A 19087-nucleotide genomic window follows, 5' to 3' on the forward strand; every position below is an offset into this window, starting at 1 on the left:
AAGGGCAGCCAGGGGGCAGCCAGGGGGCAGGGAAGCAAGGGCAGCCAGGGGGCAGGGAAGCAAGGGCAGCCAGGGGGCAGGGAAGCAAGGGCAGCCAGGGGGCAGGGAAGCAAGGGCAGCCATGGGGCAGGGAAGCAAGCGCAGCCATGGGGCAGGGAAGCAAGCACAGCGCCCCCTTGTGTCTCTTCCACAGAACAATTCGTGGAGAAGTCGTCATGCGCCTAGGCCCTGGGGGAGCTCTCCCTAATCTTGACATTGCACATAAAAGAAACAACAACAATCTCGCTGCAAAAATAAGTGAGTGTGTGTGTGTGTGTGAGAGTTTGTGTGTGAGAGGGAGTGAGTGTGTTTCCACCCGTGGCTGATAACAGACAGCACTGTTTGTGCACACCTAAGGCGGGTAATAGCATACTAATCGTGTTCTTCATCATTTCAAAGTGTCGAACTCTGATTCGAGTGGAAAATTGCACCCCTAACCAGATGCCTATGTGCTAATGTGAAGTGATATTTTTTTTCACCTTGGTGTACAAATCGGAATTTTACACCATTTGCAATGAAGGTACTCCTCATGATTTTACCGGATGAACATTTATTGGCAAACAGTGTGGGCGTGCAATTTGAGCATGGGCAAATAACAAGCGTAATTTCAGTCTTGATTTAAATCCGTTTCAGGCACAACAGGGGTTTTCATCGGAAACAGAGTTAGCCCCTAGTTGTGATCAGGGGTCAATAGTAGTACTGGAGTCACCGACCTCTGAATTAGTGATTCTGAAGCAAATGATTAAACCCAGGCCTCCAGTGCAGATTTCCTTTGTCTCTTTGAGTTATTTTATGTGTTTTCAGTAGGTCTGTTTGAAGCGTTCCGCTGCATTTGTAATCTGTGACTCTGTGCCACTGAGACTGATTTATTTCCTTTTAGTTTACATATCAAAAAATGATTTTACTGCAAGCAGGAACCGAACCAACAGCAAGCACAAAGTCAATCACGACAGCATGTCCCACTAAAAAAGCAACGCACAATCCTCAACAGGCTCAAAACAAGTGATGATTATATCGAAGCTGTAATCAAAAAGTGTTAAACGATGGGTAATGTTCAATGGGGAGGGGCACTATGGCAAATAAGGTGATACAGTCAACAACGAGTATAGTTAGTCAGGTGGGCGTACAAGCAGTTCACACCCCCTTTCAATATATGTGCTGGCCAAACTAGCAAAATGCCAAATTTCACCACCACCCCCTCACCTCTTACACCGGGACGTGCCCAGTCAGGAAGTGGATCTCCACCATTCCTCCGCACCGCCGCTCAGCACAGTGTATACTTTGGCTCGTAATCCTCAACCTCTGCAGCACTACGATCCAAAGCACAAACAAACCAGTCCTGCAGCCCTTATTCTAACTCCGTTATAGCAGATTTAGGGACCAACAAGCAACACTTAAGAATGGCGCGGCCAAAAAACATGTGATCCGAGAAAGCAGCGACTCTGCAACTGCATCATGAAAAATGATTACCCATCCAAACACAAATGCAGCACACGGTAGAGTACAGCGCATGAAAACATTTCCAGCTGGGAGGTCTGCGCAGAGGAAAATGAGGCTATGAAAAGGCTTGGTGCTCTGCCAACTCAGTGCTTTCGGAGGTGCTCACCTCTTATTCTTGTGTGGCTATTTCCCCTGAAGTGTTTCGGCTGAGGCTAGTCACGTTGCTGGATTCTGAGAAGGGTCAACCCACGATAGGTAAACGACGTACATACCGGTGCCAAGAAACCTTTAACACGACAGTCGCCCAAACATAATACCGTATTTGCCAAAGGTCGCTAATACTCGGCGAGCAAGCGTACACCCATCTTTCCACTACAGAACACTCCAGGTTCACGTAACCTGTTAGGCACGTCTCAGTTCAGTTTTACTTGGCATCCGGGCGGTATGTACTTTATGCGTCAGTGTCGCAACTGACACATGATCGTGAGTAAAATTAGCGCCCCACGCTCTCGTGCACATCTAATGCTGCTGAGTAGAGTGAGAAGGAAGCACGTACATTAGGAACTCCCTGCAGGTGCCAGTTCGATTAGTCACTGTCATAATTTCTTAACCTGAGGTATTCAATAATTATGAGCTCCGCCCTGCAGCACTGCCTTTAGAAGCCAAGAACGCAGTGGGTGCGATAGCCCTGTTTCTAGCATTTACGTGCTCTAGAAACCCAGAGAAGCCCGGTCACTGCCCGCGAATCGCTATCAAGCTAGAACTAGTACACATTGGCTATTGCGGGGTAACTTGTCTGCCCTTAAACACCCGAAAGTGACAGGCGCCAAGGTCGCTTGGGCGCCGATTCATGAGACACGCTAATACTTTTTGGGGGGGATATGGGGGTACAGGATACCATTAAAATGATAGCATACAGTGAGTAATGAGAATACAGAGAACGGGGAGAGGAGCTTATGAGCTTCTTGCTAGTGAAGGGGACAGTTGCCGAACTGCACTCTATTATTGGAACGGCCCCCCCTTCGTTACCTGGGTGGGGGTTGTAATATGTGCTTTGTAAACATCACCACTTTACAGGGGTCAGCTCCTTCCCCAGCTCGTCCAACTCCAAATTCCCGTAGCGGACCTGGAGCGGATGCATCGGCTTCTCTTCCACCTCAGTGAGGCTCAGCGGTCCACTCCACGCGGCCAAGTCGAGCGGCATGGTGGGCAACGGGAGGAATGCACAAAGAAAGCACTTCAGAAAAACAAGTCAGGTATCGGGCCGGCAGCCAATCACAGTGCGGCCCGGGGAATGATGTCACGGGGGTGTCCCGGGCCGGCAGCCAATCACAGCACGGGACGCACGGCATCAAGGGGCGGGACTTAAAGAGTCAGAAACGCCCACGATTCGCGTTCTGACCGGGAGAAAGTGATTGACGCTGATGTCTTCCAATGGCTAGCCTCCATTTATGGAGCTAGCCAATGGAAGAAGGGGCGGTTTCAAGTCCCCACTATTGAGATAACATTAGATTTCGCCCTGGGCGGAGCAACTGCTACGCAGTTGCTACGGCCAGGTCGAAGCCTAAAAACTCATTAAAATGGAGCTTGGTATACAGCTGCAGGATAAAGACTTTCAGGTGGGGGCGTTAAATATTAGACAGCAGAAAATAAATTCCAATGAAATGTTCGCGCCCTTATGAAGATGAAAGGCGTGGAAGCCCTTGAGACACTCTCCTAAGTGTTACGTTCAAATAATGAGCCGTTCCTCTTTATCTGCAACGTAACTGGAGAATGTGAAGTGACTCAATACCGTGAAACCCACCTCTGAGAATAAATTAGCATACGTGTAGTATTGGGAAAAAAGAACAACAAAAGAGTACCAGAGGGTCTGGGAGAGAAAGTGGGTTTATAGTGTGCGAAAACCAAACAGACAACAAAAGACCCCCATACTGACCTAAAAAAATGGTATTCAATGACATCCTGATAGATGGTCAGAGATACCCATCAGTCACCACTCGGAACCGCCCTTCATCATCTGGGATTCTTCCAAAACCATCTATACAGATGTGTTATTTTCAGACAGGAGACCACTTAAAAAACCAATAGTGTGGTATACCAATTCTCGAGACTAGTGAGTGGTAGAGTGTGGTGTGACTGGGGGAGTGCAGTGCAGAAAAACTTGTACGTGAGAAAATAAAATAGAAAAGTGTGTTTAAAATTGGATGAGGGAGTATAGAACAGAATTTATTCGGGTGATACTCACTCCGCCAATATTAAAAATTTGTTAAGACAGTTTGAGAAATGCGCTGTCTACTATTGTTTTTTTCAGTAGAAGAGATCTATTTACGTCTTGGTCTCCTTCTGTCTGAAAAGAACACATCTGTATAAGCCAATAAATAAAAAAAAAAGGTTGCGTCTGCGGTGTTTTTTTTTCTCTATTCATGAACTATTGTGGCAATGGTTAAAGAAATTAAAGCACTCGCATGGGATTCATTTATCAGATTTCGTACTATTAGAAAAAGTCTCATACTCATTGCGATGTTTACGATAAAAGTAAAACATTGACACGCACCGCTATTCTACTAGTATGCTGGTCTTCATTTCCATAATCTGTTTTTACTGTGGGGCCTCCCACATTTGCATTACATGCAAAACTGTGACTTTCTGGCTAACGTGGTCATGTGCTTGGACACAGACCGTGCACTAGTGCAGAAAGTAACTAAGTGCAAAAAAAGCATGAATCCGTTTTCAATGTCAAGTTAAGTGCACGAAAGTGAAAACAAGCAGCAGCATGACCAAGGCAAACATCATAGTGCAGACCTCATTAGCTCCTGTGGTTCATTATTACCTTGCAGCCTTAATCAGAGCTCTACAATTACCTGTTTTCAGCACCACTTCCAAACCATTGAAAAGATCTACTCTGCTCTAGACCCTACACAAGCACACGAGTACCTGTATTGCTTCAGCTCATTGTACGAAGCCATCTGACACACACATGATTAGCGTGCTGCCAAAGTTCAGCATACTCCGGAGACATGCATCTGGTACAGAAACCCAACAAACCAGCAACACCGATGGGAGGTGGGGCACAGGGGAGATTAAGTGACAGCAGCAATTACGGGAGGAAGGGATGGTGGGGGTGCGTGCAAGGAGGCAACAGATGGCCAGAGATGGCCAACAAAGCCCTGGTCTTACGGGTCTCGTGGTGTTTAGAGGTGTCAGGGTGGGCCTGGGATGGGCGAATGGAAGAGGTGTGTCTGGGTCCTTGTGCCAGAAGCAGACGCCTGGACGAGCCCATGGACAGACACTGTCTGGAAGTGAATGTGAACCCACAGCTTGTTATTGTTTACGTCTTAGTGGCGTGCTTCCGCCAGGTGCTGATGTCATAGTACGTATGGTTACTCCAACTGATGATGTCAGGGGGTGTGGCTAAAGCAGCTGCTGATGCCCATGCTTGGCGGGTCGACACTAGCTGCTGGTGTTGCAGTGTGGGCCCCGCCTGCTATCCTGATGGAGTGGGACTTCACCTGTTGCGAGGCCTCGGTATCACAAGCAGACACGCACGGGTGACGTCATAGGACGTGGCTAAGTTGATGACACCACGGCGTACTAAAAGTTATATCCCAGTGTATAGATCAAAGTATTACATGGGGACACCCAATGGGAGATGTCGTGGGGTGCGGATATTATGGCTGGCTACTGTTGCGCGAATAGCACGCTAGGGATGTTACACTGTGTGTGGGATGCACCAGTGGGTGAAGTTATTGTATACTGTGAGGGCAGCTGCTTGTGATGTCATACTCTGCTATGAATACCCCAGCAGTGATGGGATAGTGTGCTGCGGATACGCCTGCTCATGCTCTCATTATCATAACTGATGATGTCATATTGTGATGTGGATATCTCAGCTGGTGGTGATGTGAACCTTTGTTACGGATACAGTGACGTGATGTCAGACTGAGATAGAATACCTCGCTGATGACGTCATACTAAGGTGCGAACACGCCATCTGGTGTTATGACTGTGCTGCAGACATCTGAGGGTGATGGGGTTACTCTAGCTAGTGATGTGTTACTATGAGTCGGATACCTCATGTGGTGGCGAGAACCATGGGGTGTCCGCATCATATTGCAGATTCAAGGTGGCCTGGAAAACGACCCTCAGGATTTCAGATGCTGGGCGACAGAAGGGTCTGTTCATGTGGCTGTGTGTGTCGGTAGTATGTTCCGAAATCAGCAAAGCTTGTTTATAGTTCACAACAGCAGAAGAAATATTTAACGAATACACAGTGCCAGCTATTGATCGAATAGGGAATCGTTACTTCGAAAGCATCGTCCATAAAATGCTCTTCGGGTTCTTTTTTTTTTTTAATACACAATCCAAGCACATGAAGAGAGAACATTAGGGGCAGCAGAGAGTGAAAGAGCAGTGCCTGGGGGAGACAGCGGGAACACATGCACTCTTGTGGAGTGCTTAACAAACCAGCATTGGCCGCGCAGCCGGGCCGCAAAGAACAGCAAGAAATAAAAACACGAGAAGAAAAACAAGAAGTCTATGGTGGTGTGAACGGATGCAATAGTTTCTCCATTTGGCACCAGTTGAAGCAGAGCAGAGAAAAGGCAGCGCTGGGAGGGGGGCTGGGCACACATGACAGCATTACGATTCACGCGCAGATGGTCCTGTTTTTGACCTGCGGAGCGTGTGGAGTGGCTGCTGGCAAATGGCTTTGATGTTCTTGTCTTGCTCTGTTGGAGGGGGAGCAAATGGCAAGCGCGCGCACGGAGCATATGCACTGTCCATAATCCGCATTCAAAAACCCCTTGGTAAGCTTTCCTGAAGCAGCTCTCTATATCTCTCACATAGCGATTGCTTAACAGCAAAAGCTAGGCGAGACCTAAAAATGTGTGAACTTCACAAAAAAAAAAAATATATATATATATATATATATATATATATATATATATATATATATATATATATATATATATATATTTTAAGCACCCCATGCTGTGCTTCGCTTTCATGGCGGGTGAGCCCTTTTCTTCAGACGCGGCTTATCATATTTTTCATTAATTGGCACGCTGCACGTACTGCAGCAGTATGGCCTCGGCAGCTGTCCTCTTTCTCCTCACGGCCTCATGTGATTCACAGAGCCCTCTCAGGCAGGGTAGCACGAGGACTCTGTACATGTGGATGAAGTTACGAAAGTGCACCCATGGTATATGTCCTTGGATTAGTGCAGATATATGGCTTTCATGAATTCACAAGAATTTACAGAAGTCAGTCAGGAAATCATACTTCTAGAAAATATTTCTGAACTGCATTTTACCACAAGCAAATATGCATGTGTAGATTTGCTCATGCGAAAATCTGTTGAGAGGTAACAAGTTCTCATTCCCAGCAACCACATTCTCCCCAACCCTGGATGAAGTTTTCCTTCTGCCCTTTCAAGAGTATATTTCCATTTCTGTATTGGAAAATATTAGAGACAAGCCGAAAACTCATAAAACATGCAAGTTGGTAGGTTTGCACAGACTCAAAAGGGCATTTCAGCAATGGAAAACTATTGCTTACCGGTACCTCCAGCCCCAGTATGTAGATCTGCGGAAAGGTGGCAAAATAAGGGAATTGCTAGTATTCAAACCCTACTTTGGTATGAGCGCTGGCATAAGCAGGGATGCTAGTGTCGGAGCATTTCTATAATGAGATTGCTGCAAGAATTTGGTGCAGCACTACTTGGCACCAAAGGGGCAAGTGGATTTTGTTACATAACTAGTAGATTTGGAAAGCCATCTGTGCCATGGGCACGTAGATATTTTATTAAATTCCACACCCCTGATGTGGAGAGAGCATTTTGCACCTACTAAGTGTGGTATCAGTGAACTGATGTAGGATGACCTGGCTTTCTGGGTGCCCACAGCGGTCATGTGCTGATGCCATGTATTGTGTAAAAGTGCACTGTGTAGTATTTGTGAAATACTAGTGTTTGGTTCAGTGTAATCATAAGTGACATGGGAGAGGGGACTCCATTTGACTAGTCAGATCTTTGGCAATGTATGTATGCGGCCACACCTACAGTAAACCGTGGCTATGCAATTGTACAACAGTACATAACTTATTGAACATTATAGGTCTTTGGGTTGGATCCAGGGAAAATGACTTTGGTTCTCCGGTGATTGGGGGATTTCTTTACTTTGGAAATGTTCGAAAGAGTTTGGAAATGTTGGCGGTCTGGGACTTGTACACTTTGTTTTTTCTTAGTATTATGGAAGTGGTTGCTGTAGAGATGGTGAGTCGCTGTAAGGGTGTTTCACTCTTGTGGCTTGATTGCAGACCTGTTGGCTAAGTTTCAAAAAACATTTGCATCCTTGTGTATAATCCTCAATCATTCTTGAGGATTCCTGTGCTTTTTGTTATAAGGGTTTGCTTTTACAGTCATAAGTTTTATTTTTAGTGGGGCACCGGAAGGTAGTCCCCAATCAGGTGTCTACTTTTTATAAAGACAATTGGTGTTTATTCATGGGTCGCTTTCATTCTTGCTTATGGGTTTCTCACTAGAAAAGGATATATTTTGTTACAGGGTGGTTTTCATGAACCTGTGGATGGTCTGGGCTCCTCAACAAATGTTTTATCGGTGTCGCTGGGCATCTAATATCCTACCATCACTAGTGAGGGTGCGCAGGGTGTGCTTTTGACATACACATGAGAGGGGTGATGTGTGAAGAGGGGTGTGCCGTAATTTGGTGGTCTGGGCTATCTCTGCATGCTCTGGAGTCACATGCATACCCCTCTAGTCTCAGCTGTGTGCAGTGGGACAGTGCCTAACGGCGTTAGGTGTCTTGACTAGGCACTTTTTCTTGAGGGCTCTTTTTGGGCTAGTTTTGGGCTTCTTTTTGCTGGTATCATGGGCGTTTCTCTAGGTTCTCGTGTGATTTGGTTATGTCTCTTATGTACCGAATGGGGCCGACTAGCTGTCCAGTGGGCCCCATGTGTTTCTGATGTGGCGGTGTCCGCGATTGGGCTCTTTATTTCCCTTAGATAATGTGTGTGTAAGGCTTGTGTTTCAGTTTGATCACTAGGCCAGATACAGCAGGAAGCCCGTTTGTGAGTACCTCGCATGGAGCTGTGATTAATTTTTGAGGACTCTCTCCATCCCAGCACCCACTTTCCCTTAGACTACGTCGGATCCAGGAATTTTTGGACCTGCTGTCCCCAGCGGTGGCCAGGGACTTCCAACCGGCGACACGCTACCTTGGTTGTTTTTGGAGGGACATGACCCAAACGACCAGGTTTTGGGTGTTCGAAAAACTTTGAAGGAATGAGGAGGCAGATTGTTGCTAAATGGAGACTCCAGTGCGATGTTAAAACTCGTCGAATTTCGCCCAATGCTGATAATGGACTGGGATGACGATTGTTCTGGTGAATATCCTGCTGACTCTGTGCCATGTGGTGGTTTGTAATTGGTCGAATTTGTGAGTGTGCTGTGGACGTTGTGGGTCATCATCCCAAGTGTGTGGCAAACTGAACTTCCAACACTGGAACCGTGCCTTGTTTTGGAACTGAGAAGGGGGTCTCCATTGGCCTGGAGGCTGCTGACATTTTGAGGCACTGCTGCTTTAACCTCACACCATGAAGGAATTGTGTTCCTGGGCCAGAGGCCTAAGTGTGTGGTCCGTTTGATCTGATTATTGGAACCAGTTCCAATTGGACTTGGGTGAGGGGACCAGGGTGCCTGCTTTTATGCACTGTAGGGTGAGCTGCCCTGCCCCCTTCCCCTGGGGGCTTGGCGAGCAAACCCTATCCTGGGGATCAGCAGCAGAGTGGGGCCTAGGCTCCTGCAGGCATCCAGATGGCGGACTCTATTGTGGATTCCCGATCGACACAATGTGCATTTTCCTGAATGCAAGTAAAGACTTGGATTTCCTAAAGTTGTCATACTAGTCTTTATTTTGAAATGTGTTTTGAGGTGTGCATGAAGCGTATGTTCGCTATTGGGGGTTTGAACTTACTGCGCAGGTGGGTTTTACGACTGTGCAAAGGCATTGCCTCCCCAGACAGTTACCCCTCCCTGCTGGGGTCCCTGTCTACTGCTGCTGTCGCCACATATTTGACCAACCACCTGCTCCCAGCTGTGGTGGTGCAGTGGCTGTCTCACCTCCCTGCGACTGGGCGTGGCTTGGTTTGGAGGATGCGGATTTTACGGGGACTGGTCCAGATTTATCGAGCTCTGCTCGTGATATGCTTTTAAGCCTCCTCAGTCGGCCATGTGGCTCATTCGGTAGGAGGACTGCCAAACTCCTGACCTCTGTCATTATAACTCTGTTGAAAGCCTCTGGAGTTTTGCAGTGAAGCCCCCTTCAAGACAGGTGCCATTTGTAAGTTGGTGGCCAACTCTGCCCCCTCAAGGGCGGTCTGTTTTGTTTTGTGTTGGACAAACTTAGCTAGATCTCACTGGCGTGCTCCTGTTTTCCCCAGTCTTTTTCCTATAATTATTTAATATAGGACCTGTTTTTCCCACCAGGGTTTGGTGTCTAAGCCTACTACACTGTCCAATCCACTTTCAGTGGGCGGCCCCTTTTTGAGAATGTTGTAGAAAAATGCAATCTGGGGGCCCGTATTGTTCTATGGCCATGCTCCGTGTTTTGTCCGCATGACTGCTGGGATGCGGTCTCGGGCGAACACCATGTTGGTCTGCTCTCAATGAGACTGCTTAGCAGACTTTGACATCGCCTATTGCTAGGTTAAACTCTGTGGTGTTCTTAAAACGTGAGATTCCGTTCCCTGCCCTATCCATCATTGGCGGCCGTTTGGTTTTGAGCCCTTGCTTTGTCTATCTGGGCCCTGGGCACATAGTGTCCCATAAGTGCCGTTCTGCAGCAGCCAACACATTTTGCATTGGGGCAGCACTGCCCGTTTCTCGCTAACGTCTCATTTTCTATGGCAATCGTGCATGTAGGGGAAGTTTCACTTGGGAACTCCCTCTCCATCCCGGATACAATCCTGCGCAATAGCCATGTCCCCTGGTTCGAAGGATCCTGCCTTCGGCCAGGGTCTTTCATATTGGCCCTCCCTTTCGGTCCAGCAGGCTAGCAGGTGGCAAAAGGGTTGCACAAAGGTCTCGATTTCCTCTCTGGTCACTATCTCCCTTGGGGTCAGTTTGTCTCTACTGTGTGTTCGGGGAGAACAGTGGACATCTTCGACGCTGCTCTCCTCATGCGCACTTAAGGTGCCATGTTGCTTTTCCGAAGTCTCAATTGAGTCTGTACTAGGCTCCCTTGATTCCTAATCACCAGGTCAGCACTTCTACGCTGACGATCCGGTGAGGCTTGGGCCCCAGGTAGAAGTCTTCTTTCTAGTTCTGCCTTGGACTCTTCTCTGAGAAATGCTCTATACCTACCCCCTCAGATGGAGGGCGCTCTGCTCTGTTCTCTTGTCAAGCTCCCAGGGTTCGCTCGCTCTCGCTCTAGCTCGCTCTCTCTCTGGCTCTCTAGTCCTTCTGGTGAAGGACCATGTTTGCCTCAACTATTTTCTTGAACATGTCGTGTTACAGACTGGCTAGTTATATTCAGAGATCTGTCATGAGTTCAATTAGCAGACCCTCCTCTAGAGATGTTGTTGCGTGGGTGTCTAATTATAAGATAAGGAATCCAGGGCTAGATGTCTCTATCAGATGAATAAGTTACTTATCATTGGTAAAGCCTTATCTGGTAGAGACCTGATCTAGCTGCAGATTCCTTATCAACTTGCCAATCCTCCCGACTCTGCGAAGTGCTTGTTCTGTTACCTACAAGATCCCTTTCTTGGCATTCTCATGCCTTTCTTTAGGACTTTGTAATTGTTTAACACAAAGATTACTTTTTTTGGCACACTGTTTCATAGGCAGTTTCTATATGTGGTTCCGCGTTGTTGGCATGAAAAACAGTCATAGAAGAAACTGGCTTCAGAGATGTCTCATCTAGTGGACGATGTTGCTACAGATTCGCTTGACACCCTCTACTGACGCACATAAGTATTTTTTTTAAAATGGCCAGATCCAGTCTGGCGCCTAGGCAGAATTATAAGCTAAGGAATCTGTGGCTAGATCTTGTCACTACCAGGTAAGGCTTTACTGAAGGTAAGTAACGTATTCTTCTTGCCCAGAATACAAACGCCAAGATGCATCGGTTAGGGCTCTGTTCTAACGGCCTACACTGCGGAACCTCTCCTAAATCTTTATGGGAGTTTGAATGCTATGTTGTATTCAGGGAAGAAGTTAAAAGCTCTGTCCTTCCAGCTGGCCTACATTTAGGAATCAAGTAACTGTTGCACCCTGCGTTTATCAGCCTGGAGCCCTGGCATAAGTCCTCTACTGTATGTACCCCTATAGGTACGTCCCAAAGCTGCCTTGATGACAAGTTGCTTCTTACTGGTTGTTGACAATTACAAGACTGGATCTTCCCTGCCATGGGAACCAGTCACCAATTATTTATTGCAGCGAGTAAATCACTTCTATTTTCTTGGGACTATTGTGACTCATTGAGCTGAGCTTCTAGATTTGAACTACCTCTTGTGCACAAACTAGTGAAGACATCTGTTTTCTTGAGGCGCATCATTCTCACCTGTGTTCATGCAGTGCCCGTCAATCCAGAAATACAGCTTGTGGAAACCTCCCATCTTTTGTACTTGTTGGCTACTGCACTTGATCAGTGTCCAAATTAAACATTTCTATGTTGGAGCAGCTGGATTAGTTTTCTTTTCGATTATGTATTTTTATATTGTGCTGCTGGTACACATAATCCCACACCAACTACAAATCTTTTTTTCTCTTTTCTTGCGCCACACTTCTCTCTCTTCCTCTTATTACTCTAAAATTGTCTTGCCTTAAAACATTTTTTTACCCAGAATGTTTATGCATGAGTGCTAATTTGTAGACCCTATCAACTGTCTATTAATTATACTACTTATTGACTCCATTAACAAAACTTTCAAAATAACAATATAGTCCCTTTTTTTTCTTCTTTTTTTAGTGGAGAAAAAGAAGGAAACCATAACCGAGTCAGCGGGACGTCAGCAAAAGAAGAAAATAGGTCAGAACTGCAAGAGTGCACGTATAATACGGAGGGGTGACTGCCTGTTGACTATGGATCTGGTGCCATTGTTGGGTACTTGAGCTCTGATTTGTGGTAACCAAAGACTAGGGGAGAAATAGCCATAAGTGTGAAAGCGGGGGTTGGGGGGCGGGGGGGGACAGAGCGTTTGACTGACATCTGTGTCACCCTAGAAAACTTAGTGCAACACAGAGTCCAGTGTGGGTGATCACAAATCGGATCGTTATGATTGACAAAGAGCTTGCATCCAGCCTTCTTCTGTAATTGATGTCCTTTGCTACTTTGTCATTCTGTTCCGGTCTGCACTTGTTGTCCTGTAGTATCTGATTTTTCTGATTGTTTGATTGTTTGATTGATTGACCACTCCTCGCTCCTGCCTCGAGTGGTCGCTCCCCTGCCTGCTTGCTGCTGAAAGGCGGTATTGTACTGCAAAGCTGATCTTGTCGAAGTGTTGCTCATTTATTTATTTATTTTAACAGCGCCAGAACTTAATAGCGTTTCAGTGTTGTTTTCCTATCTATTACCATAGCGCAAGGATTCTATAGCGTTTCAGCATTTATTTATTAATTTAAACAGCGCCAGGACTCATTAGCATTTTTCACCGCCTGGTCACTGCTTTACCGGATGCTTGCTTGCTCGCTCCAATATTTACCTGCGCATTGTGTAATTGACCTCGTGTGTTATCCCCCGGCGCCCTGCTCTGCCCTCCCCTCCATTTTGATTCTGTTGTTGTTGTTGTTGTTCCCTTGAGCCCGCCACGCCTCCCAGCTGAGCCGCCCTCGCCCCTCCCCATCCACTATCCATATATGACAGTTGTTCCCGCGCGCAGCGTTCACGAGCAGCGACCGCGCCCAACCCGCGCCGAAGGTGCGCCGAAGGTGCGCCAAAGGTAAGCCCGTCTACGCCCGTCCGCGCCTGGACCGCGCCCAGCGCCAGACCCCCTGGCCCCCGTCCCTCCCAGCCCTCCCACATTACCTACGATGCCGCCACCCTCCTAGCCCTTAACCGCGGTCGCGCCCCCAACTGCGTCCAAGCCGCTCCTGGACACACCCATGGACCTTTCTCTTGCTACTCCTGCAAATTCATCGGCACCGACAACATCTCCGCTACGACCACAACACAGACTCCCGACCCCAACCACCTACAATGCATCCTTCTCAACACTCGATCGGTCCACAGACACGCCATTGACCTATGGAATCTACTAGACACCATCTCTCCAGACGTCGCCTTCCTAACAGAAACTTGGATGAACGCTTCCTCCGCCCCAGACATCACCATTGCCATCCCTGAAGACTATAAGATCACACGCAAGGACCGCACCGACCACACAGGAGGAGGAATCGCTATCGTCCATAAGAAATCAATCCGCATCTCAACCAGCTCTGACGCCAACCTCGCTAACTCCGAACACCTTCACTTCCAGATCCACATCGACCCCAAGACCACACTCAGAGGCACCCTCCTCTACAGACCACCAGGACCCTGCGCAAAATTCAGTGAAGACATCACGGACTTCATCACTCCTCACGCGCTCCCCTCCAAAGACTACATCCTTCTGGGAGACCTCAACTTTCACCTTGAAAAGATCAACGACCGCAACACCACCACCCTCTTGGACAATCTCGCCAACCTCGGACTTAAACAACTGGTCACTTCCCCCACCCACATCGCAGGTCACACACTCGACCCCATCTTCACCTCCAGCAATCATGTCTCCTTCAGCCACACTACGGATCTCCTCTGGACTGACCACAGCTGCGTTCACTTTACCTACAACAAACCAAAACCCACCAACCACCTCCAACCAACTCTGCAAAGAAACTGGAACAAAATCACCACGGACCAGATCTCCGCATCGCTCCTTCTAAACACCCCAGCCCACTCTTCTAACGCAAACGAAGCCGCCGCCAACCTGACCCTATGGTTATCCAACACCGCCGACACCTTAGCACCACTGAAGAAACGTCAAAGCAAACCTGGCAGCAAAAAGGCCTCATGGTTCAACGATGATCTTAAGAAGTCCAAGAAACTCTGCCGCTCCCTTGAAAAGGCCTGGAAAAAAGACCCTACCACTAGCACCAAGGACGCCTTCAAAAACGCCACCCGCACTCACCACCAACTAATCCGAAAGGCCAAGAAAACAGCATTCAAGGATCGACTTGACAACAACGCCCACAACAGCAAGGAACTTTTCAACATCGTCAAGGAATTTTCCAATCCCTCGGCCAACTCCAACGACATCACCCCCTCTCAAGCCCTCTGCGACTCCCTAGCCTCATTCTTCCACAACAAGATTGCAGACATCCACAACAGCTTCGACAACCAACCCGGAAACCAACCCACCCTACCATTTGCTGAACATTCTCCCCCCGTGAACACCCTTAACGACTGGAACCCAATCTCCACTGAGGACACAATCCGCCTGATGAATTCCATCCACTCAGGATCCCCCACAGACCCATGTCCTAACCACATCTTCAACAAAGCAGACTTCGTCATAGCACCGCACCTCCGAAACGTCATCAACTGCTCCTTCAACTCCGCCACCTTCCCGGAAGACTGGAAACACGCTGAACTCACCGCCCTTCTGAAAAAACCCACAGCGGACCCCACCGAACTCAAAAATTACCGCCCCATCTCGCTCCTTCCATTCCCGGCCAAAGTCATCGAGAAAGCTGTCAACAACCAGCTCGCCGCCTTCCTCGAAGCCAACAAATCCCTCGACTCCTCACAATCTGGATTCCGAGCAAAACACAGCACTGAGACCGCCCTCATCGCAGCAACAGACGACATTCGAACTCTACTGGACAATGGAGACACAGTCGCCCTCATCCTCCTCGACCTCTCTGCAGCATTCGACACAGTCTGCCACAGCACCCTTTTATAACGCCTCAATAACATCGGAGTACAAGGAAAAGCACTTGAATGGATCACCTCGTTCCTCACCGGAAGAACCCAGAGAGTCCGCCTCTCACCATTCAAGTCCGAGGCCACTGAAGTCATCTGTGGAGTACCACAAGGATCCTCACTCAGCCCCACCCTCTTCAACGTATACATGAGCCCCCTCGCGGCCATCGCCCGCCAACACAACCTCAACATCATCTCTTACGCGGATGACACTCAACTAATCCTTTCCCTCACCAATGACCCCAGCACCGCCAAAACTAACCTACACGAAGGAATGAAAGAAGTTGCCGAATGGATGAAACAAAGCCGTCTGAAACTAAACTCAGACAAAACAGAAGTCCTCATCTTAGGTACATCCCCCTCTGCATGGGACGACTCCTGGTGGCCGGAAGCCCTCGGAAAAGCACCCATCCCGACAGACCACGCACGGAACCTAGGCGTCATCCTTGATTCTTCACTCTCAATGAACAGACAAGTCAGCGCCGTATCCTCTTCCTGCTTCAACATTCTTCGCATGCTCAGAAAAACATTCCGCTGGATCCCCACCGAAACAAGGAAAACAGTCACCCATGCTCTAGTCACGAGCCGACTGGACTACGGAAACACCCTCTACGCAGGCACTACCGCTAAACTCCAGAAGAAACTCCAACGAATCCAAAACGCCTCAGCCAGGATCATATTAGACATCCCACGCAACGAACACATCTCTGGTCACCTTAAAGACCTCCACTGGCTACCCGTCAATAAGAGGATCACTTTCCGACTGCTAACCCACGCACACAAATCACTCTACGACATCGGACCAGAATGCCTCAACTCACGACTGTCCTTCTACACCCCCTCCCGCCAACTACGTTCTTCCAGCCAAGCCCTCGCCACTGTACCTCGCATCAACAAGACCACCATGGGAGGCAGATCCTTCTCATACCTGGCTGCTAAAACATGGACTCACTCCCCGCTTACCTTCGCCTTACCCAGAACCACCTAGCATTCAGAAAGCAACTTAAAACGTGGATGTTTGACAAGTAATCCTCCTCCCCTTCTAAGCGCCTTGAGACCCTCTGGGTATGTAGTGCGCTATATAAATTCTCTGACTTGACTTGACATTGTTTTAACTTAAAAGCAGATCATAGTAACTATGAATGGTATAGCCTTGTTTAACATTGTAAATGAGAGTTTAGATTTGTAAATTTTGACAAGTCACAAGTTAGGAAAGATAAATGCTTCTGTGCTAAAAGCATGTAATTTAGTAGGTTTCTTAACATTATTTACTTTCCTATACATGGATTCTAACCCTGTATATCTGCGCGGCCAAGTCCATTCTTTAGAATTACTCATTTTTATTTCCTCAGGGTGGATAATTCCTCACCCCCAATTCCCGCCTGTGGCATGCTACATTATCGGATCCTCACCTAGAGTGAGTGAGTGTTGGGCACGATGCAGTTTGTAAGTGGAGCTCTTAAACTAAGAATGAGTGATTAAAATTGCCTCACGGAACCTGACTCCTTTATTACTATTGACGAGGTTCTTTGGCAGAGATAAAAACAAAGATGTTTTGCGAGTACATTTACCCATAACATGAGTGGGTCAACATGTTCAGCATTTTGCATTCCATCAAGGGTCAGTAGACTTTCTTCAAGACCAAAAATTATGTTGAATCCTTACGTTTCTGGATTGGTATTTCGAACTCTGGACTAGTTAGAAACAAACCTGAAGCATGCACACAACATACAGACCATAATTAACCTTATCCTCTTCATGGTCTCTATATTGGAGAAAGAAAATACGCTTATGTACATGCTGGAAGAGGAGATTATCTTTTGCCCCCTTACATTATATTGTCTCATGCTTTGGCACAATCTACTTAACATATGCAACAAACCCTGCAAACACGTGAGGTCACCCCTCCATCACGCTGACAGGATTCACCATGTATATGAACATACATTTAAAAGCACACACAGGCCGAATAAATTGAGAAATCTTGTACAGCATGCACACGCAAGTGTTGATGAAAAGGTGTCTCATATGACCTACATGTTCTATATATTTTAGTTCAGCTTCATAAGGCAGTATGGTCGGGTGATCCCTGTAGTTGCACACTGAGAAGATAAGAAATTGTGAGCATTTGATCCCCTCGTTAGTTATGCAGTTTACCTCCAGTTACTGCTTGGTCCAAAATACCCCCTGCACTTACTTCAGCTAGAGACCTTGTCCTTCCTTTACACTTGGCTTCCCGCACGCCTTGGATGTTGGCCAAGCTCCGGCCGAGAAGCTTTTTAAATGGTGTGCAGTTGTAACCGTGGAGCGTCATGTGACAGGCGAATATCATGACACAAAAATCCTCAGACACAGCTGACATATCCTTTATACAGGATCCAGACATTGGGATGATAAAAGAGCCAGAAGCCTTAAAGACACACTGGTACATTCGAGACCCAAGCAGAAAATAAGGCCAGCTAACACCATACACAATGCAGCAGACCTTCTGGGAGTGGTGGCCAGTGTAGTGTATGCCTTTTGATGACCCCCATGAAAGAAATTGGCTCTATGCTCCCCTTGGCAACTAAGAAATCACACGAATTGCAGCACGAAACCGATCTTATACATGATAATCTGTTCATGCGATCTCAAATGTATAGGAATGACAACCAGGAAAATAAGCACAAGGATATGTGAGCATAGAAGTAATATTTGTTGCAAATGCAAAACCACAAAAAATACAAGACACTACAAAAATACAAGGCTCTCTCTGAAAGATCTTAAATCCTTCATTCTAGAACATATTACAGTGAAAAAAAGACATCTGGGGGAAAATCCTATTTTTATAAAAGAGCAGTGATGGATTTATAACCTGTCTACACACAAACAAGTCTTGAACGATTGATAGAGCGCGCAGGTCACCCGGCTAACTGTGTTTACCAGATATGCACACTTGGCCCCATAAAAATATTTCCACTATATCTTAATCAGGTAACCTACAGACTACTATCAGTAATTCAGTTTTCCTTTCGGTTTTATTCCCGTGTACCTGACTTACCAATCCTCGAAGCAGGTACCGAAGATCACAATGGATCAAGGAGCTAGCTGTGGAGTAAGTAGACAACACAATCCCATATACAATTTGAATAATGTTTGTACTCTTTATAATGACCACAGACTCAAAGAGTTTTAAACACCTTTATCTAATCATCATCATCATCATCATCATATGCCATGAGCCACAAATTTACACAGATCAAACTGTCTATAACTAGAATTAGAAATATCGTATAGCTATGAAAGAGGGTAAGAATCATTTAGAAATGGAAAATAAAGGGGAGGGAAAAAATAAGGAACACGCTATTTTTGATCAACGCCTGCGCTACTCCATCTCTGCAAGGAATCTGCCAGTAACCCAGATTGGGTTCTCGAATCTCCCAGCAAAGTGCTTCGCCAGCACTTAAGGTTTCCCAAACCCCGACTGAGTCTGTGGCAAATACGGACAGAGTGCTCCGCAGCTCTCTGTATCAATCACCTATAGAGTTCGTTGGGTCAGTGACAGGTCAGCTATTCGGACAAGTCGGACATTTTCTCTAGCTAAACCTAGGCTAGTTATTCTGTTTTTCGGGTCGGTGTACCACCCCCCA

General features: G+C 47.0%; 1 protein-coding gene across 2 annotated transcripts in view; it reads left to right on the forward strand.

The window, feature by feature from the left end:
• Positions 1-19087, forward strand: part of TMCO1 (transmembrane and coiled-coil domains 1) — a 222114-nt gene that overhangs the window by 28848 nt on the left and 174179 nt on the right. For both annotated transcript variants that reach the window (XR_015308471.1, XM_086956986.1), the window contains exon 3: positions 12468-12527. Coding sequence is in view for 1 of the 2 variants with exons in the window: in XM_086956986.1 (XP_086813112.1) it covers positions 12468-12527 (60 nt within the window). In the remaining variant the exon portion in view is untranslated. The remainder of the gene's footprint in view (positions 1-12467; positions 12528-19087) is intronic.

Source organism: Lissotriton vulgaris, chromosome 1_1, assembly GCF_964263255.1.
Source record: "Lissotriton vulgaris chromosome 1_1, aLisVul1.2, whole genome shotgun sequence".
In the NCBI taxonomy this organism is placed as follows: domain Eukaryota; kingdom Metazoa; phylum Chordata; class Amphibia; order Caudata; family Salamandridae; genus Lissotriton; species Lissotriton vulgaris.